The sequence below is a fragment of the Marasmius oreades genome, chromosome 2 (genome assembly GCF_018924745.1).
Source record: "Marasmius oreades isolate 03SP1 chromosome 2, whole genome shotgun sequence".
NCBI lineage: Eukaryota > Fungi > Basidiomycota > Agaricomycetes > Agaricales > Marasmiaceae > Marasmius > Marasmius oreades.
The window spans coordinates 4,643,940-4,664,919 of NC_057324.1; the positions used below are offsets into that span (position 1 = coordinate 4,643,940).

Genomic DNA, 20,980 nt, shown 5'->3' on the forward strand with positions numbered 1-20,980 from the left:
ACACCGACTTGCAGGGCGTTTGTTTGCGCTACTGATGCCTCTTTACCCTCAACTCACCCTTGATACCTTCGAGGTTCCCTCATGTCTTTTTGTTGAGCTGTTTTTCTTTTTCAAATATGGGTCGGACATGTTTTTCTTGACGACGCGTTATGTTTAAGACATACCTTTTCCATCACATTCTATTTAACCCAGTCGTTTCCATCCACTGTCTTATATCCCTTCTCGAACTCGCCCGCTTGTGGCGATGATGACAAAAAGTACGTTGCTGGTACTTTCAAACCTCTGACTGGCCTTTAATTTCTTATCTGTCTTTGTCTTCAATGTACCTCAGAAACAATGTATTTCTATCAATATGGTAGTACCCAAGTGCTTTCTATACATCTTATATCTTAAACAAAATTTCGTGTATTCCATATGAAATGCCACGACTGTTCAATTTTTGCCGGGTCAGCGGATAGAATTGCCGGCCGCCGACAGCCTGTTGTTCTGCCTTGGTAGAAGTAGCAATTCAGTGTCTGTAGGCGTTTCGTGGTGACATTGTCTACAAACTGACAAGTACTGTACATGAGCGGGCGTATGTCATGTACTAATATCACCGTGTATCCCGAATCTCAATGGCATTCTGATTCGGAGATTGGCGGTGGTGAACCTCAAGTACGATTACAACTGTATGTAAATCAGAAAGGAATGGTCTGATGGAAAACAATAGTGAGAGGATGCGGTAGTCCGGCGGTAAGTGGGTGGCTGAATTATTATGCAAGTGGTTATATAGACAACGTGAGAAATTCGCTCCGTTGGACGGTTACGATTTGGAGTCGATGGTCTGATTATGGTCTGACCATGCATATGGGTGGTGCAAATCCGAAGAGCGATCGCGGCGTCCGTTCGATATGCTGTATTGACCTCTTAACTTTAACGCGGTTGAAAAGGCCGGCGAGAGATCGTACCGTGCATATCGGCTTATATACGGTTTTTGTACGGCTTAACACGGTACTAATATTATAAACGTTGAGCCGTTGCTGCCCGGTCGGTTTTGTAATTGCCAGCGGTGTCGAGGGTCCTTTGTTCACATCAATGTAGAAAGCTCAGAAAGAGGGAAAAGCGAACCAACGGAAAGGGCTATTACTATTATAGTGTAATGTTTGTTGCCAGAAATGATACCTTCGTTCACTGATTTGTCTATTATCCAAAGCTGTCAAGTACCTTCGAGGCGCCAGTGATTTCGATAAGGAGGGAATTGTCAAAAGTGATTGGCAGAGAAGGAGGGCCAAGCCTAGAAAGAAGCTGAAAGTTCTGATTGCGGCTGAATGCGTGCGATCTCAATTATTTCAATCCGCAGCAAGTTCATGGGCAAGGAAGATGTGCGAGAGCAGTACCTTGAAGAGAGTCCTTGACCTGCGGATTCAACGGTCATCCTGAGAGATTAGTTGAGCGGATGACCTCCGTTTTTCAATGAGAGGTCTCCGAACGCCTTGAGAACTCGCACTAACTTAATCAATGTGGCCGACGTCCCTGCGCCGAATAGGATGAAGCCGGTGACGGCCGTTTACGGCACGGCATCTAGTGCGCCTGGAGACGAGTTCCCTGAAACTAAGAGATAGGGGTTATTCGCACCTACAGATACGTTGTTTCCATCTGAGACTCAGGTATTAACTCTTTTCGGAATTGTTCTTGAACTTTAGTAGACCCGGGAGCCGGAAGTATCTACAAAAATAAGACTTCGGACCCAGTGGATGTCAGGGACCTGATGTACACGATGTGCAGGCTACTCATACACCTGTCTCTAAAGGTCCCGAGCAACACTGCCCGAATTCAGCCTAGTAACGGTCCAGACAAGTACCGCCCTTCAAACCTTCATCGGCAACCCGAACGTGATGAGTACAGACACAACACCCACGAGAGTCATTACTATCGGTATAGGGTACGTCGCAGTGCGCTGTGATGATGAAGCCTCTTTTGCACTCATAGATGGAAATAAAGTGGGGCGACGTGTTCCGGAAAGACGAATCTGGCGAAACATCTTCAAAATTGTCTGCACAACAGCTTTATCATTCACCAGGATGTGCGTGATAATTCCTCCTGGATAATTCTTCTTTTCAACGATCGTTGCACCTTCTTGTATGTGCTAGGATTTCCTACCGGTATGTGCATCGTCACCTCTGCATCCGTTCGCTCGTCTTGATCCTCCTCCAGCCCACCGAAATGCTTCCCGTCGATCCAGATTTTGGGTTTCCACACTGTGACGATGCTCCCAGCGCTATTGACTGGGATCGCATGACGTCTTTCCTATCCGATGTGAAAAGGACAGGCTTCCTTCCTTCAAACCACCAATCCTATGCCAATCTCCTCGAATCCCCTGAAGTTGTGCCTATCGACGATCACAAACTCATACCTGAATGGAAGACACAAAGCAAAAACCTTGCATTGCAGCATCTGGAGAAGTACGGCGAGAAGCTTGTTTGGGTGTTGGTTGACGGTTTCCTACTATACTGGGATGAGGTGAGGGCCAAAGTGTATTCACTCACGCGACTAAGAGGACCGATGCATCATGCAATCATGGAGCGCCTAGTCTCTAGCCTTGACGTACGTTTCTTTCTTCGTGTGCCGGAAGATCTCGCCAGGGCCAGGCGTGAGGCTCGGGTATATCACACACCCGGTGAGCCGTGCAACTCAGGCACAGGTCCAGGCTTTTCCGTGCGACTTACACAGTTGGTGACAGAGGGATATATCTGGCATGACCCTCCTCAGTACTGGGAGAGGGCAGCTTGGCCAGGTTATATTCAAGCTCATAAACACATGTTCGAGGACGGAGATGTCACGAATGGACAACTGAGCGGAAAGGTGGAGGAATTGGTGCTAATCGAGAGTACGGAGGTGGTAATGACGGACATGGTCAAGAGGGTAATGGAGAAAGTATTGAATGTTTCTGCGGGAGTAGGGAGTAAACGTTGCATGAACTGAGGAAAGAAGGTCGATGGTAGCAGCGGTGTCGGTGAACTGACCGTCCGGGAAATCTTATCTCACCACCTAGCTGCTCAAACTCCCGATAATTAATGCAAGAGAGAAGATCATGAAGGGAACAGGCTCTAGAGTTCCCAGAAGGATCCGGAACCACCTTGAAGGATACGAGATGATTGACTCGAGATTAACAAATTTGCGACGACATGTTCTTCAACACCGGGGCAGATCACTGACTCGAGGGTGCTCAGGTTACCTGTAACACACTGAGAGTCGGCCGCTTTTGCTTTTCCCTACAGGCTCCTCATATACTTACAATTTGCTCGTATTATGTCTAGATTGAGGCAGAACTCTGAAATTTCCAAGAGCTTTTCCGAAGTGGCATGTCACCAGAGTACCACAAGCAGCTCTTGTTCAGAATTCAAGTTGCATCCTTCGTCGTCCGATATCATTGGTCCTGAGCTTAGCGTCAGCCTTCGCCTCGTCGCATTTCGGGCATGAGTAACGTTTCATGGCCAGGGTAAACGTGAAATATCTTTGCTGCAAAGTTCCTCAGTACAGTGTAAGGAGATTGAGGCTCGGCTTACGACAGGCAGACGAGATGGAACTGCAGGAGGACAAAGCATGCGAAATTCCAGGCGGCCCCATGGTGGACGCGGACCCTGCACGCACCACAGCGAACAAGCACTTTGGTAAGTCCTTAGCTATAGAGCGCGTCTGTCGCTCCCATTTGAATCCAGTATTACCACCGCCAAGTCCTGGGATGCTAGCCTTTGTTGAGTGTATAACCGTACCAACTTGAAGAACTCAAGGGCGCAGTCCTGGATAAGGTTTGAGCTCTGCCAGTGGTGAAGATAACCTAGAGTTGGAAGACGTCTCAATATATCCTCACCAGATATAATCCGCAGCTATCTGAAAAGACCAGCTTGAACACTTCTGACCGCGAGCGCCTCCTTCAAACCTTAGTTGACAAGAGAAGCACAGTATTGCATTTCAACTACTCACCGCAGCGTTGCTGCGCACAGCAACGGGGAAGGGTGCGAGTGCGGGAAGAATTATCTGGGATAAATAAGAAAAAAGGATTCGCTGGAGGGAGAATACAACATCATTCCAATGACTACACCTTCCAATCCCAAGCCAAGGCGAATCTATCTGATCGGTCCTGCTGTAAGGTCACTTCTCAGCTCCATGAGCCGGACAATAGAGTTGATCTTCCCCTTCGTAATTCACTCCAGTCAGTCGGTAAAACAACTCTATGCAATGTGATTGCAAACCATCTCTCCCTCCCGCCATCCGTCCATGTCGCTGAAGTTGCTCGGGACGTGATCAGAGCCAGAGGCTGGACTCGTGAAGACATCGGGTTGCTGGAGATGCAACAAGCCATTCTAGACGCGCACGCAGAGAAAGAACGGCAAGTCATCGAGAGGACCGCGACTGAGAACTTCGAGCGAGGAGGGATCCAACTTCTATGCGACAGATCCGCTGTCGACCCGATCGTTTATGCCGTCCTGACTAGCAGCAGAGTCGCTGACGCGGACGCGACGGGTTCGGGTTCGGGTTCGGGTTCGGGTTCTTCCTCCACTGGCACTTCTCTCGAAAACGCTCGTCGTGATTCCCTCATCCAATCCCCTTCTTTCCAAGCGATCCTCCCGATGTACTTGTCACCATTATCCAGCTTCTACCTTCTCGAACCGGTGGAGAGTTGGCTGAAAGACGACGGGTTTCGTTATGTTGGCGAACAATTGGAGTCATTTGAGATTTTCAAACGGGTTTTGGGTGAGTTGGGTATTGTGTATCGACTGATAGGGAAGGACATGTTGGATTTGGACGAAAGGATTCGGTTCGTATTGAATGATCCTGATGAGTAGTACATGACAAATAAGTTAGTATTTATATCATTTGATGGGGCTCCATACGATGTCAGAGGGAAGGTCTCGTCAAACAAGACATTGTCAAGGAACATCTCCAAAAAAGCCTCCTCTCGTCGCCGTGAAGATACATGAAGCTTTCATTATCCCCGTCGTCGAAGTCGAAAGGTGGATCAGAAAACGGAGTCGAAAATCTGCAGAATTTTAAAGGCGAAAACCGACGTACTTCGAGATTCCTCTTTCCTTTACATCCATTGGCATTAGTTCTCCTGATCCGCTTGACACAATGGGCCGCGTGCTCTGCCTAATCGAACTATCTTCGCCGCTGGATCGAGAACTTGAAAAACTCGCAATTCTCGCATAACCTGAAAGATGACCCGAACGCTTGAAGCTTGAATATTAAATGTTCGGGTTGGATCTGGAGGGAATTTTGGAAATCGAGTGCGGCTCCTTGCAGTTGTGGGAATTACGTTCAGCGGCGTCTCAAGCATATTCTCACGGTTCCGGCTTTCCTCAACTCTTCAACATACTTACAACGATTAGAAACTGGATGGACGAGGATCGAGGTACGTATATTGTAGTCTATCTGATAATCGGATACAGGTGGGTTTAACTGTTATATTTAGTCTTTCGTTTAGCGAATCAGCCATACCACCTGTTGTGTACAGTCCAGACGCTCAACATAGTGTCTATTATCAACTCACATGTGCCGTAAACACCTGTTAGGCCCCTTTCGTGTGGGTCCGTTCTCGTTCTCGATATCCAGCCACACGGTGCAGCTGTCACTCGTAAGGTTCAAAATTTGGTGCGTCTATTCTATCATATATTCTCTATAATCTCTGAAAATCTCTCTGATTCAAATTTCTTCTAGCTTTTCTAACGATTGTGGCTTTATTTCCGTTACTTTAATAACGTTCTTTTCACTATCTCATGCCGACTGCCGACTGCGACAATACACCGCCGAGTGAATGCCCCTATCACAGACACGACAAGAGGAATCTCACTGGGAGACGGAGGTGGGGAGCAGTTGTGTCGCAGCTGTTGGTGCAAGATGGTTGGAGATGGCATGAAGGCTTTGTGACGGTGGTCCATATTATGTAGTTGAACGACTTTTGTGAGTGCTTGCTACAACTTCCTGATCCACAGCTTTTTTATTTCGTCGTGTTCGCATTCCTACTCCAGTCACATCATACCAGAAGAGAAGCATACGCCGACGAATGAGCAAAAGCCAGCCGACCGAGGAGGCTTTGAGCAAACATTTTCCACCACTTGGATCATGGCAAGATTAACGAGCTAGCTGTGGTTGCAGAAGGTGAAGAAAAGAAAGGACGACTTTGTTTCGTCTGGATGCTGGTCTCGTGCTCGTCGATTTTGAGACTGCTTTTCGGTATGTTCAATTGTTAAGAATGAATTCTTAGGAGAATCCTTGAACAATCTTTTCTTTCTTCTTCTTGTAGATTACGACACGGGAGTCCTATCAGGGGTACTCGTTACGTGTGGTACCGACCTTCATGGTGGAACGTTCGAGTTGACGATTGGGTAGAAAGTGCGTAGCTGAACAGCTTGTCGCAATCCACGGAATTTACTGAAAAAGTTTCACGTAGGAATTCATGACATCAGCAACAACATTGGGTGCACCCATTGGAGGCCTCGTGGCAGGCGTTCTTTCCGACTGGACAGGTCGAAAACCGTCCTTCGCCATGATTTTGGAGTATGCTATGTCTTTCTACTCGGTTCTTTCAGCCCACAAATACACCAATAGATCTGAGGCCGTTTCCTCTGTATAGGCATGGGCTTGGCGTCATGCGTATCTCCGTTATACATCCAAGAACTTTCGCCCACACGTCTACAGGGTCGTATGGTCGTATCCAACCCATACGCGATGGTCGTATCCAACCCATACGCGATGGTCGTATCCAACCCATACGCGATGGTCGGCTTGGGTGCGGTACCAGCAGCGATCCAGGTTGTGTTTCTGTTTGTGAGAGTCGTAAGTCTGTTTAATATTCGAATTTTCACCTGAAGGGAGTTGAATGTTATTTCCGACCAGCTCGTGTACTTGTTGGAAGAAAGGACGGAGGAGGTCGATTTGAAGGTAAATGACAATGCCTTCTACATCAGTATCCTATCTCTCACCTTTTCTTTCCCCAGGTCAGAGGCTTCTAAGCTTCGGTCCAACGAAGCATCGACATCACCACCAACACCACCTTCCTCCAATGTCTCCACTTGACATTCTTCAAAGGCGTTAATCGTCTCGCACTCAGTATGTTCCCCTGTGCCCCACTTCCTATCTTCCTTCCATGGTTCCTAATGATCACCCTTCGCAGTCCTCGGCTTCGGTTGCAGCCCGCAAGTCTCGGCGTTATTCCCATACTCAATCCAGAGTGCGCATAACCCGTTTTTTGTCAAATCGAGTTATCCCTATGGTTTGTTCATGCTAGACTCTGGAGTGGAGAAATATATACTCAGGTCCCAAGACAGATTGTCTGTTGATTTTGCCTCTGACGTGGAAGTGACGGCCTCTTGTGAGCAATGAAAAATTATTCATCGGCCCAAGTTACGATGAACGTTGTATCTAGTCACCGAATTGCTGATCACTTCTGGAAAAGGTCCTTTCCCTCCCTCCTGCTGAAAGTGTCTTCCTGAATAATAGATATCAGTTTGAATTTTCGTAGATCGGCAACAGCAAGAGGTCTTACAAAACGCCTTCCAACTTCAAGCTACACAGCCCATCATCTAGTAGCATCCTTACAAACGGTCCCAATGACCGCAGCTGGTCAAAACCAACAGCTGTCGATGATATGAAATCATGAACCACCGCGGTGGTAGTAATCGACTGGTTTGATCTGACCGAACGGATCATATTCTTTGGAGACCAATTGTTGAAACCAGAGAATGCTGAACATGAATTTGATGGTGGTACCGTGGTCATCGTTACATGCGCACACGTGGTACCGTATCGTTCTCACGCGGCTGAATCTGATTCGGAGAAGGATGCGGGGGACTTGGAGGATAGCGAAGAAGTTACAGTTTGTTGCGGTGCCAGATCGACGGACGACGTTAAGAGGGGTCCGTCCTTCCGGTTTCCAAAGTTGATAGACTTTTTTACCACTTCCTAGGAAACCGCCAGCTTCGCTCGCTTTCTATCATATCTACCTCTACCGGTTGTGCTTGTGTAAATTGTAGACCAGGCTCGGTAAGTTGCTCATGTCCGATGCAAGTCCGATGGCTATACTAAGTATTTGAGATTCGGTCATCTGTTGCTGGGTACAATTAAGTCTCGTACCATTTGTGTTCTTCCGTTAGAGTGAGCGCTTGATGGCAGTATGGCGAACATCAAAGAAGAGATTTTGTACTGCCAAGGTGCCTGGAAGAATTCGGGAGCGTGTTCAAAGCATTCGGCGAGCATCATGCATCATGCACACTGTGACTGACACACCGCCTTCAATACAAAATGACACACGTAATGTTCAATTTCAATTTCGTTTTCAATTTCAATTTCAGTTCATGCATCTGATTTGGGAATATTCCCTGATGTGTTGTAAGTTGCTTCCAAGGATCGAGTTTGATACGATGGGTCCTAATCTTACTTTATCGTTCTTGTAAGTAATGCCGCAAAAAGATTATACAAGCCGAAAGGCTACGGGTCGGGAGCCTTTTCGGGTGGGAGGCCGTTTGGTAGTATCTGTGAATGAAGCCTGACATCAATAGGGAATCCTTACATAAAATCTTAATCTCCGCTGGCTACCACTCTCAGGTCATTACCACGAGGAATATAAAGTTCATCATGGACACGTCTTCTCATTCCCATTCTCCTGCTCTATGTATACCACTCTCATTGAACCTATAGCAGATCTTTCAAAGTTCATTTTCTCGGCTTTGTCCCATGTGGACTGGTCAAAAATCTCACTCTATAGATGCCTCGTCTCCATCGGTGTAAGTCCCTTGGTGTGGAATGTCGTCGGGAGAAATGGTGTGTGATCCTGCTTCCCTGCCTCCGACAGTGGTTACACATTATACAGAATACCGCAACAAGACCTTAACCAGCCTAGTTGGGCCCCGTGTAGGCTGTGGACTTCTGGGTGTCTCGATATTTCTGGCCGGTTTGTACCGGGATGTATTGTATGATCCTTCAGGCTTCCAGGGTGGCCTTTCTCTGCTCACCCGTAAACGGAACAGATACAAGATCGCTCTTCATGACCAACCACGATACCCTCTACCCTACGAAATACAAACCATAATCGCGTGGATTATCTTCGGGACAGGTAACTTCCTCGTCTTCACCTCTTTTATTGCTCTCGGATTCTATGGAACGTACCTCGGCGACTACTTCGGGATTCTTCTCAAGAAACGTGTGACTCAGTTCCCGTTCAACGTCTTGAATGACCCGATGTACGTGGGCAGTACGATGTGCTTCATTGGAGCGTCATTATGGTGAGCCATTCAAGTCACATCGAAGGGATTTTGATATGGAACCTCATATTACCTCTAGGTACGAGCGTCCGGTGGGGCTCCTGATATCCGTATATGTGACCTTGACCTACTACATCGCACTACGCTACGAAGGGTGAGTTCTGTTATTAATAAAGCGAACGCCGGGTTGACGAAATATTCCCCGCAGACCTTTCACTGACATGATTTATGTGAAGAATGACACATCGGCGGCGAAATCCAATAGCACATGACGAACATCGTACAACGACATTTTTTGACACTTGAATTAAATAGTATCTGTACATAAACAATCATTGGACTGCGTTCGTTTCTTGAAAAGCTATACACTCTCAATACCCGAAGGCCCTTTTGTTTGACTTCGACCCATGATCTCATTGTCCAACTCTAAAGTATCAACAGTAGTGTTGTGTTGCTCGGGATCCGCAACGTGTCGGACGTGGAGAACCAAACGACACGCCAGAAGCGTGTGTACGACGCGAAGTGGCCTAAAGCATCGGCATGCCCCTCAATCAGCACAGGCGGTTGACATGACAGAATCAGACGTACGTATCCCCTACGAGGAGCAATCCATCCTTCAAAGACGTTCAGAAAACGCCGCAGATGATGTGAGATTGTCACATACTCACCGGTAGGCCTAGTATGGCTACTACGTTCAAAATTGTAAATGCTGGAGCCGCCGCATATGTGATTAGTTAGGGTGCCATGGAGACGAAATTAGATATACTGACGTAGAATGCAGAAGTAGAAAAGAATCCCTATGAAACATAAATTTAGATGGTTTGCAATGCGACTCTGACGACTGCAACTGTACCGTCTCGATAGAAACTAGTTATCAGGCGGGAGTTCTTGAGACCTGCCAAGACATCGTAAACTGGAATAGGAAAAGTCAAGTGAAGTATACTGTACGTACCCCGCGTCGCCCACCACATACTTATGGCCTTCAAAGCTGTCATCAACACAATAACTGCGATCCACAGATCAGCGGCCCTACATCATTCAAGGATCTCTGAACTTTAAGGCTCACCTGTTTCGCCCGCCAGGAGCGATAAGTAACACACCAAACCTATCTTACTCGCACGGCCTAGATAGCATTTCACCGCAGAAGAACCCAACTCGGCTGGAATGGCTCCAATGTGCGCTGACAACTACCATGTCAATCTGTGCGACCTGAGTCCAGAGTGGCAAACTTCTTAACGTACAGTCAAAGGACCCGGTCCATTTCGTTACAGCCCAGAAATTGACTCCTCCCAAGGTCTGTGTAATAGTTAGCCCTGGCTTTTACTTCGCGTATGGCAAGGACGTACAAACCAGATTATAATGAAGGAGAACAATATCTTTCTTGACGAGCCATACAGTGCGTATGTTCGCACCATCAGGATCACTACGCACAGTCGTAGACTGAACGTTATTACGGAGAAACTTGCGGTTAAACAGAAAGGACGACCCACGTTCGGATAGCCCAATCCCGAACCCAGAAAATACTAAAGAAGAGCTTCAGTTTATCTCTCAATTTTCATTCTAGGGGCTCACTGGTAGTGAATGTCATCAGACGATCACAATCCTGCCAAAACGCATCTTCAGATAAGACTCTGCGAGGCGGTCGAGATTCTCGCCACCGGCCCGAGATCGAAGCTCACCATAAAATTATGATCAAGCCTTTCTGAATCAAATTTTCAGCCCCCCAGAGCTTCGGAATCAAGGATTAGAAGAGACACGAACCATAGACAGCAATGGCAGTGTCCACGAACGTGCTATAGCGGGTACAGAGATATAGGATCTTGACGAGATTCCACTTCCTTTGCCAGATATACCGGTACTAGTTTGAGTGATCAGCTGAAGAGACACCCTACATAACAAGCTGGTAAGATTTCTCGTTACCTACCTCCTGATCGAGTGTGATAACCGTATCGGAAATCTGGTAGCTGGAGTTTCAAATTCAAATTCAAATGAGCAGAAACAAGATTCGCACCAGTAAGGACAGACATGCGACTAGGGGTTCAAGCTCCAGGTTCAGCAACTGGCCATTGTACCGTACTCAGAGGGCTAACCTTTGACATACTGGTCATTCGGGTCATCAGCGTCGTTGTGATGGCAAAGATAACATGGAGAACGCACCGCGACGACTTGGAGATTATAGAGGAGCCCTGCAATCAACGAGGTGTCCATCACTGCCAGAGTGTAGGAATTCTGTGAAAGAGATTCGAAGATGACCCACGATTTTTTGCCAGTCACAAGGTTTAAGTATGACTAAAACCTGTACAGTATTTGCTGCCACGGCTACGTTTGCACATCAATGGAATCTATAAGAGTCGCAGAATCTATCAATCATCGTTTGATCATCTGTCCATGATATTCAATTCGAATTCCAAATTCGAAATGAACATGGATACGAGTTGCGCCGCCTTCAGTTGAGTCTGAATTTCGAGGGCGCTTTTCATCAATCCTGGCCAGCGGCGATCGAAACTGGAACACAGAACCAGAATAGAGTTGTCACTGGCGCTTTGGCAGAGCTTCTTGGAAGATTGAAGCGATGAACATTCTGGTCCATGCTCGGATATCAAAGATGCTTCTGGATCCAACTTGACATGTATGATGTTGGCATGATGTTGCACTGCGTGCGAATTTTGCGTTGAATAGAAACGTGCCGAGCGGAGGGTGAAATTTTTTAAAACGTCACCGTCGCCCGGCATCACCATTCAGGTCAAAATTGGTGTTCTCTATAACATATGGCCCTCCGATTCAATTTTCCTTTTACTTCTTTAACATCCAATACCAATACGTTACATGCCATTGGACTCATAATTGCTCTTCCCGCTATCTCATGCCGACTGCGACCATTACTCAACTCGTCATCACACACGCGCAACATACTTTAGAGGAGTCTAATTCGGAGAAGTATGTGGGGACCTGAGGCCTGAAGCTTGACGCTTGGAGGACAGCAAAGAAAGCTTTGTCGCGGGCTTCCGGTCCAAGGTGGTTGTTCAGGCTTGCGGCGACGTTTTTTTTGAATGTCAGCTACCACCCCCTGACCGAGTGCAGAAGATTTTTCCACCTTGTCCGCATTCCCACTCAGCCACTCGCAATGACGCCAAAAGAGAAACACATACTGACGAACGAGGAAATCACATCGGCCGAGGAAACTTTAGACAACATCTTTCGTGTGACATATCCTGGCGAGATCAACGAGCTAGCCACTCTGGTTGCAAAAGGGAAGAAAGGACGACGGGTTCGTTTCTCGTGCTCGTCAATTTCGGCATTGCCTTTCGGTATGTTTTGCTAGAATGGAATCAGGAGAATCATGGAACAATCTTTTTTTTATGTTAGGACACGGGAAAACGGAAGTCGTATCAGGCGCACTTGTTCATCAGCAAAAATCTGGCCACGCTGCCACGCCGCTGTATACCTCGGGATCCGTTGTCTGGACCGCAATCCGAGGTACCGGGTGGCAGCTCGATTTAACAGAACTCCAGGGTTTATAAGGGTCTTTTGACATTTTCACAACACTGTCATGATACTGTCGCCCATAGAACAGTTCGTTACCACACCCGAGGGGATTTTCAACGAGTTGTAGCCAGTTGAAGCGGGTTGGGGGGCATATTGGGGCATTGTCGGCGTCGCAGCGCGTTCAGAGGGTCGCAATGGGTTCCAGGAGTTTGTAGCGGGTTGTGAGGCGTAGTGAGGCGTTATGGGCGTTGCAGCACGTTCAAGGGCTCGCGGCCAGTTGTGGGGCGTATTGAAGAGTGTTGGCGGTTGTAGTGCGTAGCCAACATCACAACGAAGGGGAGAGCTCGCAGCATGTTTTGTTGGTTTGTAGTCAGATGTAAACAATTTAACGAATTAAAAGCCTTACAATGAATCATCAGTGTGGCAACAAGTTGCGGGAATGAGAACGAGATGCAAGACTTACAGTGAGTAGGTAGTGGGTATAGTGCATCTCAGTGTATTGTAGAACATATAACTGATTATGAGCGACACATAGTTGTATTCGCACTCAAAACCACAAAAAATAAACAGTAGAATTATACATATCATTAGCAGCAATAGCAGTACATACTACAGACCAAGCAAGCAAAGCCATCAGGAAAAACCCAAAACACCAATTGGCGCGAATCAGGGATAATTTGTACCAATTCTCCCTAAGGCGCCAAATTGGTGATGGTTAGTTCGTTTGGCGGAATTTCAATAATCAAACATCCCCCTTTTTTCATTATCACTAATTTGACCTTATTCCCACTATTTTGCATGCTTTAGTTGCCTTTAGTTGACACATATTTTCATATTTTTCTTACAAATAGTTACTTATTTCACAAGTTGAAGTTGAAGAGCACATTAATTATATTAATGGTAGTTACGATAAAATACATGTGGTAAATAATTAATATATACATAGAAGAATCAACATCTTTTTTCCAGTCGCAAACTGAAAAGACCTGCGTGCCCTTTAGTAAAAACTTGGATCAGACAAAAAAGCTTACTCACAGTGACGGTTGCTCGAAGACGAGTCGAGGCATTGACGACGGTCCTTGCACATACAAATTTCATGTTTTTCTAAAAATTTAATAAAAAAAAACTGAGCTTGCACCTAAGTAAATGTATGTACGGACCTTACCTGCTAAGTCGGACTCATCCACATTGTGCGTCAGTTCCTCTCTGTTCTTTGCTTCACACCTCAACCTACGCCATGTTATCGGAATTGATATAAGCATGATATAAGCCAGGTACTTACTTTGACTTGCAGTTTCGGCAGCCTTCTTTTTCTGAGTAGCATGAAGTACATGAGGGAAGGAAAAAAGGAGGGAAAGAACGAGGTAAGTACAGTACAGTATATAAGGAGGATACCGTGTGACGTGTTGTGCTGTCAATACCCGGCCCTCGGATAAATTGGAGATCTCGGCGGTAACTTAGAAATGTACTTAGAATTTTCAACTGTCTTCGGACTTGCGCCGACTCAGCTAAGTAATTCAGCAAAAAGCACATGCATAAAGTTCTCTCTGTGGCTCACCATTGTATAGTAACCTGTGTCATAGTTCATGGATGCAATGTCTTCTGGCTTTCTATATGTGTGGAATTCACAAACTTGGTACTAATTTGTACTAATTATTTTTGGCATTATGAACAGCATTCTAATTACCAACTAATTAGTGCTAATTAGTGCTAAGCAGACAAATTTGAGTCAATTATCTCAGTTGGTCGAATCTGCACAAATTCACACCAATTCGTATTTTGGGTTTTTCCTGATGGCACAAGAAGGAGAAAAAAAGAGGGAGCTCTACATGGAAGTATCATCGGCTCCACCGTCGCTGCTGTCCCCAAGACCATCAGTACTGGTGCGCCAACCCGCAACCATGTTCCCGATCTCGCTTTCAGGGTCGTCTTCCAGGATTTCGGCCTCCTCGTCATTGCCAGGAAAGATCTGCCTATTAACAATAATGAGAAGCAGTGTAGCTCAAAGAGAAAGAAACTTACGAGTTCAAATAGTCAAATAGTGCCGTCTTCTTGTCACAAGGCATCGAGTCCAGCATACCGCAGATGAGGTAGTAGAACCGTCTGAGATCAAAGGCAGTCACGGCAGGCTGCCACTCCTCGCCGCAGGAAAGGGCGAACCATATCTAAAGAGTTCTTGTCAGTGAGATGAATAGGTGAGGAAGACGATGGAGTACCTGAGCAACTACGTAGGCAAGCGTACGCTCGGTAACCGTAGTGAGGTTGTGAATCTTGGCGTTGCCAGCGCGAGTGGATTTACTGGGACGATCTGTGGCGGCGCTTGGAGCCACCCATAAGAGTCTAAATGCCTACAACAGATATCAGCTCGTAACTAACAGGCAAACGAAGACACTTACCCTAACAATGAGAAAGCCTCGGAAAATGGAATCATCTTGACTGGGTGGTGCAGCGACAGCATCTTCAGTGGCTGGGGAAGGGAGCTCGTACTTGGAGTAATCAAACAGAAATGCAGGCAGCTGGGTGCAATGCAACCTGATTATCTGTCTCTGGAGCTTCGTCATCAATCTGAAAGACAAGTTATTAGCCAGGTGAATGCAAGAGAAAGGGTCACGTACTCTTTACGAATACTGTCCACCTCTGGACGGTTGATCAGATCTGCCATGTGTTGGGAGGGGCAAAGCAAAGCCGCAGTCATGGGGTGGTTGTGACTGCGGGTTGATTTCAGTTCTGGCTTGAGGGCGGGTATGACGACACTATCGTCGATTGCCGTTTGCTGCGGGTTGTCGGTGATCATGTGCACGATGTGGTGCTTCAGTTGGCTGGTGTTGGTACGCCTTGCAGCAGAGAAGGAATCGTTAATCTAAAGAATAGAAGTCAGCAATACCTAGAACGAGCGAGAAATGAATCTACTGTACCCTCTTGGTGAGTTTCTTGAAGATCTCAATAGCGCCATACTCGAGGCAAGACTTGAGCTGGGCGTGTAGCCTAGGGTAGCGCTCCTTCCATCTCTTGTACGTTGAGGTAAGTTTTCTTTTTTCAACCGCGGTCCTGTGGATGTACGTTAGCAATAAGTCAAAAAGGGTGTATATATGCGCACATATTGTCTCCGACAGAGAACAAATCCTCAATGTCCTCGGCCTCCTCGATGCCCTCAGGGCCTACACCATCATCTACTTCGTCGTCGTCATCGTCATCTTCGTCTTCGACATCAACCTGATCTTGATGGCGCTGTAAGATGCCTTTGGCGACGAGCTCCTCTTTGATGCAATACCGCAAAGTTCCGTCAATGGATTTAGTAAATCCGTCGAGTCCACGCGGCCACCAGGTCCCACATTCCTTGTATGGTTTCAACGCGGTCGCATTACTAGGAAGTGTATATCAGTTCAGGCGGTGCTACGAGTGTTGAAGACGTACTCTTTCTTCACTTTATTGGCCCAAGTGTTGAACGCCTTGCGTTTCTGTTTCGCCAACCTGATCCGACGTTCCTCCTCTGTTGATGGTCGATTGGATCGTCGGTCGCGGTTGACGTTGTTGCTGCCATTTGGGTTGTTGGTACGTATTGGAGGCATCTAGAAGTGAGGGGAATCAGTGCGAGAGTAATGGAAGCAGGAGAGAAGAATACAGAGAAAGAAACGAGGAGATGATAGAGGTAAAAGACAAGGTAGAGGTAGAAAGGGCAACGCGAATTTAACGGAGCATCTGTTTATGCATATTTGGTATACGCGTCCGTCAGGCTCTAGCATACATTGACGCTAAGTATAACAGATCAAAAAAAATAATACATGCTGTACAGTATGTTATTAAATATTGACGGATCAAAAATACACATGTCTAGATATACGGCTACAAGATAAGATTATAGATATAGGCCGTCCAAGATACAAGGAAATTAAGTGATAGGTCGGATTTTGGTTTTACGGCTGTTCTTTTGAAGGATGTCGTCTCGGACAGGCTTCAACAGCTTGTTCGCTTTGGCCCTATCCTTTTCAGACTCTTTTACCCTCACTAAGTCGCATTTAGGGTCCAGTTCGAGTCGTTCCTTGGTCAAAACTTCGTCGCCAGTGCCCGTATCCTTCCTGACAACCCCGACGATAATCCAATGGCAATCCTCATTCTTTGTACCGAGATAGAAGTTGGAGAGGCGGCGCACAAACTTCCCGATGTGTTCAGGAGCGCCGCCGACAACCACCATCAAATTCTTTTCAGTGCTGGGCTTGATTGCGTCTGAAGACCTCGCGATCCTTGAGAGATCGTTGAGGTCTTGACTACCCGCATCGACTTTGATCCGAGGTACGATTTTGCCATTTGGGTTTCGAACAACGTTGATGTAGACATTTGTACCGTCAACTGCTGCTTCAACATCGAGACTGGCCAGCTTCTGATGGACAATCCAGTGCCAGGGAGGTGCTGCTGCTGCTGCGCCTGCCTCGACAGCAGAGGCGTCAACAGGATCTACAGTGGAGGCGTCCCAACCTGGATCCCAGGGCGGAACATCCCCCACTTCATTCTGTATGGGAGAGCGTGCTGTTGGATTCCACGCATCTTCTCCTGTCTCCAGCATCTCCACCAATTCGTTGGGTGACGGAAGGGGAGTACCAGGGGGAGTACCAGGAGAAGTACTGACCAGCAGACTCCTCCATCTCTCGTCTCCCTCCCGGTACATTCTAATCAGGTCGTCGAGCGACGGCAGTTCAGGATTTGGGGGGATATCCTTGACATCAATGGCTGCAATAGCTGCGATGGCATCGAACGGGTTTTTTAGACCCTCGCGAGGAAGCCAGAACTGGTGGCTACGACCAAGCGGGCGCCAGACATTGAGGTGCTTCTTCGAAGCAAGTTCGACGACGTGGAGGTAGTCGATGACTTTGAAGGGCTGAGCTCGATGCGCCTGGAAAACATCCAACTCGATTGTCAGATGTAGTCCGGACTTTGGATCGGAAGACCGGTCCAAAGCCACTTGGCGAACTGTACCGGTCGAACCTTTGTGTTGAGTGCCGATGACCTGAACCTTTGTCCCTATCCAAGGCTCTCTCGCCACTGACATCGCTGGCCCCACACTGTAGATCCGCTCTTGAACCTCGTTCAGAGGTCGCCAATCGACCAGCTTCATCTGCGAACTCGACTCAACTACATCGTTGTGGTTGAGGAGCGCATGGCATTGCAGCTCAATGACGTGGACGCTCAGCATCAAGCGTCTTCCCTCCCTTCGCTCCTGCCGCACAACATCCTTCACGATACACCGTCTGTAGGCATGAGGGCCGCGCTGTACGCTGACAGTCACTCCTACCCAAGGTGTATCGGTGTTCGTGGAGGCGATGACCTTGGTAGAATTGGCGTAAACTTTGAACTGTACAAGGGTTAGTACGTGCTTTGATATAGCACCCAATAACTCACCCTAGTCCGGCGAACGGTTTCTTGCGCTACGTCCAATATACCGTCTGAAGATGAGAACACGAGGCCTTCTTTCTCTGCGTGGAACCCCCCCAGCACGCGAATGAAGTCTCCAGGGTCTATAGCCTTGCGAACCTGTCGCACAGGGAGGCTGAACTCGCCATCGTCAAAGGAAACCGTACAGGTTTGGGGAAGCGTATGGTCGATTCGTGTGTCCAGGCGTACGAAGGAGCCACATGATTTGCTCAAAGACAGTTTTGCATGGGATATATTTTCGCCAACCGCAAAGTGCCAGTCTTCGGGATGTGGCATAGTGAACTGCTTGACGAGAGGGTGATGTGAATGACTGAAAGCAGCATCCAGTCGAGGAGATATAGTGATCGTAGACTCAAGTTTGGTTTTTGTGACCGTGATGGAGAGTAGTCCGTGGACGAACGTATCTCCACCGAATTCGTAATGCGAGGCTGCGATATCGACTGGTGTGGATTTTCGGAACAGACGTGGTTGAAAAAGTGCAGGAAGAGGTCTTGTTCGACTTCTTTTGCGCTTGCGAGATTTCCGGTCTTCGTTTGGATCATCCAGGCGAGGAACGAGCAAGATAGTGTACTTGTTCCGTCGCTTTTCAGTAACCAAGGCTACGTCGCCTTTGTACTTGCCAGAACGCAAGCGTACCCATTCACCGACAACGAACTCATGGGACTCGAATCGGAGCTCCTTCATCTTCTCTTTCATCCACACCGTCCCGTCTTTCATCAGCGTCTTCCCGCTTACTCTTCCCGCTTCCCAACTTTCAGGATTGAGCTGCCTCTGCCTCTGATCTTGCATTGTTCCTTCCGATGGCTGCGATACTGTCTTGTCAATATAGCGGGCCTGTAGATATTGAATAAACAGTGATTCTTCCGCTTCCACTGTATTGAACGTGCGAGGAGTATCGTGGTTTCCTACATTTTCTTCCTCTTGTTGGTCATCGAAGAGCGCTAAGAAAAAGCCGTCAACGGGTGGTTTGAGTTCAAAGGACAGGGCCTGCTACATACCATCGAACGGTTCATCATCCTCAAAATCCTCCAAACCGCTGCTATCGTGTTCAGCTTCGAGGTCAAGAAATGAAGCCTGGAGAAAATGTCAGTCAGTTTTCCACCCTCTTTGAGTGATTTAGAGCGTATACTACGCACCATGTAAAATCCTGAATCTTCGGAAGTTGAAGTACGGCTGCGAAGTGCGATAGCTTGCCCTATAAAAACGACTGTCAGCACTGTTGGTTCGGTTATTTTTTTTTTTTTGACGCAACAAAAAATATATTATGGGGCTTTTTTGCTCCCGTTCTTCTCTCTTTCACATTCATAGGAGACATTTTCATTGATAATACTATCTACTCTATGTACTATACGAGAAACGAATGAAAACGAACGGGGGCTTACCATAAATTCACCAACGCGAACGTTGATGATGGAGGTTGGGGAAGAAGGGTTGCATGACTTGTTTCCCATGCGAGTCATGGTACTTGTTGTGCCGTGGCAGGCAGATTTCGTCGCGTGGACTCAAACCGGTCCGGTGGATAAGATAAAAGATATAAGATAAGGATTATCTTAATTAAAGATAAGGTGTTATCCGTTATCACCGGTCCGCGGGGATAAGGATAAGATAGATAACCGGTGATAACGGATAACACCTTATCTTTAATTAAGATAATCCTTATCTTATATCTTTTATCTTATCCACCAGACCGGTTTGAGTCCACGCGACGAAATCTGCCTGCCACGGCACAACAAGTACCATGACTCGCATGGGAAACAAGTCATGCAACCCTTCTTCCCCAACCTCCATCATCAACGTTCGCGTTGGTGAATTTATGGTAAGCCCCCGTTCGTTTTCATTCGTTTCTCGTATAGTACATAGAGTAGATAGTATTATCAATGAAAATGAATGAATAAGCTTCAAAATTTAGTTCAATACATTGTGTTTTCTGCAAAAAAAAAAACCTATGTCGATCGTTGCTGACGGTCTTCACCCGTTTTCTAGGTTATTTCACGCTCGTTTATTGTACCTCGGCAGCCGCTATCCTTCGTTAATATCACCAATCGTTTTGTGAGTATTCGTTAATCGTTCTTCCTTCGAAACTAATCGTTTTTTCTACATAGAAGAATGCTTAATTGCTCAGATTGCGGAAAGCGCTTCAGTACAGACCATGCGCTGAGGATACACCAATCACTTTGTAAAGAGAAGGATCAGCTTTACTACGTGCAGAAGAAGAAAAAACGCGTCAAATTGAACGGTCCCACAGAAGAACAGCCAGTAGCAGGTCCATCTGACGATGATCGGATGGAAATGGTGGGGAATTTGGGTCACGAACAGACAGAAGCGGAACATCTGGAAGGGGGGTTTATTGAAGAAGAGCCGCCGAGGAGGAGGAGGCGAGAGACTAAGGTTCCCGGAAGATTCGAGGACTTCGAAATTTCCTCGATGTCTGCAGTTCTCAGGGGAAGGCGAGGAAAGTCGAATACGGTCCTCTCAGCACTTGCTACCCCCCTTGCACCACATACGCCTCCAGCCCTACCTTTGCCTCCAGAACTTCCTTCACCTCCAGAACTTCCTTTGCCTCCAGAACTTCCTTTGCCTCCAGAACTTCCTTTGCCTCCAGAACTTCCTTTGCCTCCAGAACTTCCTTTGCCTCCAGAACTTCCTTTGCCTCCAGCACTCAGAACGCCTTCTCCTCCGCCTCTACCAGTCATAGAACGGTTTTATTACAAAACTGAACCAAATGACATCGGTGTATACCGAGTTTATGACTCGAACGACCCTACTCGATGTCCAGATCACGACGGAGATATATCCCGGTTCATCGACGCTCCCACTCTTCAACAAGC

At 47.1% G+C, this 20,980-nt stretch overlaps 5 protein-coding genes across 6 annotated transcripts; all 5 read left to right on the forward strand.

Annotated features, from left to right (window-relative positions):
• The first annotated feature begins 1,660 nt into the window (after positions 1-1,660).
• E1B28_005222 (uncharacterized protein) lies at positions 1,661-3,306 on the forward strand. 2 transcript variants are annotated; one of them, XM_043149773.1, is made up of 6 exons: positions 1,661-1,921; positions 1,981-2,062; positions 2,130-2,141; positions 2,194-2,499; positions 2,563-2,656; positions 2,720-3,306. In XM_043149773.1, the coding sequence occupies exons 1-6, from the start codon at positions 1,875-1,877 to the stop codon at positions 2,959-2,961; spliced, it is 783 nt and encodes a 260-aa protein (XP_043014381.1). In that variant the 5' UTR covers positions 1,661-1,874; the 3' UTR covers positions 2,962-3,306. The 2 variants fall into 2 exon arrangements, with proteins under 2 accessions (XP_043014381.1, XP_043014380.1); XM_043149772.1 differs by having other exon boundaries at positions 1,661-2,141; positions 2,194-2,656.
• Positions 3,307-4,071: 765 nt separating this feature from the next.
• E1B28_005223 (uncharacterized protein) lies at positions 4,072-4,826 on the forward strand (the record flags this gene model as incomplete). The annotated part of the gene is made up of 2 exons (XM_043149774.1): positions 4,072-4,125; positions 4,194-4,826. The coding sequence occupies 2 exons, from the start codon at positions 4,072-4,074 to the stop codon at positions 4,824-4,826; spliced, it is 687 nt and encodes a 228-aa protein (XP_043014382.1).
• Positions 4,827-6,615: 1,789 nt separating this feature from the next.
• E1B28_005224 (uncharacterized protein) lies at positions 6,616-7,056 on the forward strand (the record flags this gene model as incomplete). The annotated part of the gene is made up of 2 exons (XM_043149775.1): positions 6,616-6,816; positions 6,877-7,056. The coding sequence occupies 2 exons, from the start codon at positions 6,616-6,618 to the stop codon at positions 7,054-7,056; spliced, it is 381 nt and encodes a 126-aa protein (XP_043014383.1).
• Positions 7,057-8,796: 1,740 nt separating this feature from the next.
• Positions 8,797-9,511, forward strand: E1B28_005225 (uncharacterized protein; the record flags this gene model as incomplete). Its single annotated transcript, XM_043149776.1, has 3 exons — positions 8,797-9,260; positions 9,319-9,393; positions 9,448-9,511. 3 exons carry the CDS (start codon positions 8,797-8,799, stop codon positions 9,509-9,511), a joined length of 603 nt encoding a protein of 200 aa, XP_043014384.1.
• Positions 9,512-12,296: 2,785 nt separating this feature from the next.
• Positions 12,297-12,760, forward strand: E1B28_005226 (uncharacterized protein; the record flags this gene model as incomplete). Its single annotated transcript, XM_043149777.1, has 2 exons — positions 12,297-12,547; positions 12,606-12,760. The coding sequence occupies exons 1-2, from the start codon at positions 12,364-12,366 to the stop codon at positions 12,758-12,760; spliced, it is 339 nt and encodes a 112-aa protein (XP_043014385.1). The 5' UTR covers positions 12,297-12,363.
• Between the last annotated feature and the right edge of the window lie 8,220 nt (positions 12,761-20,980).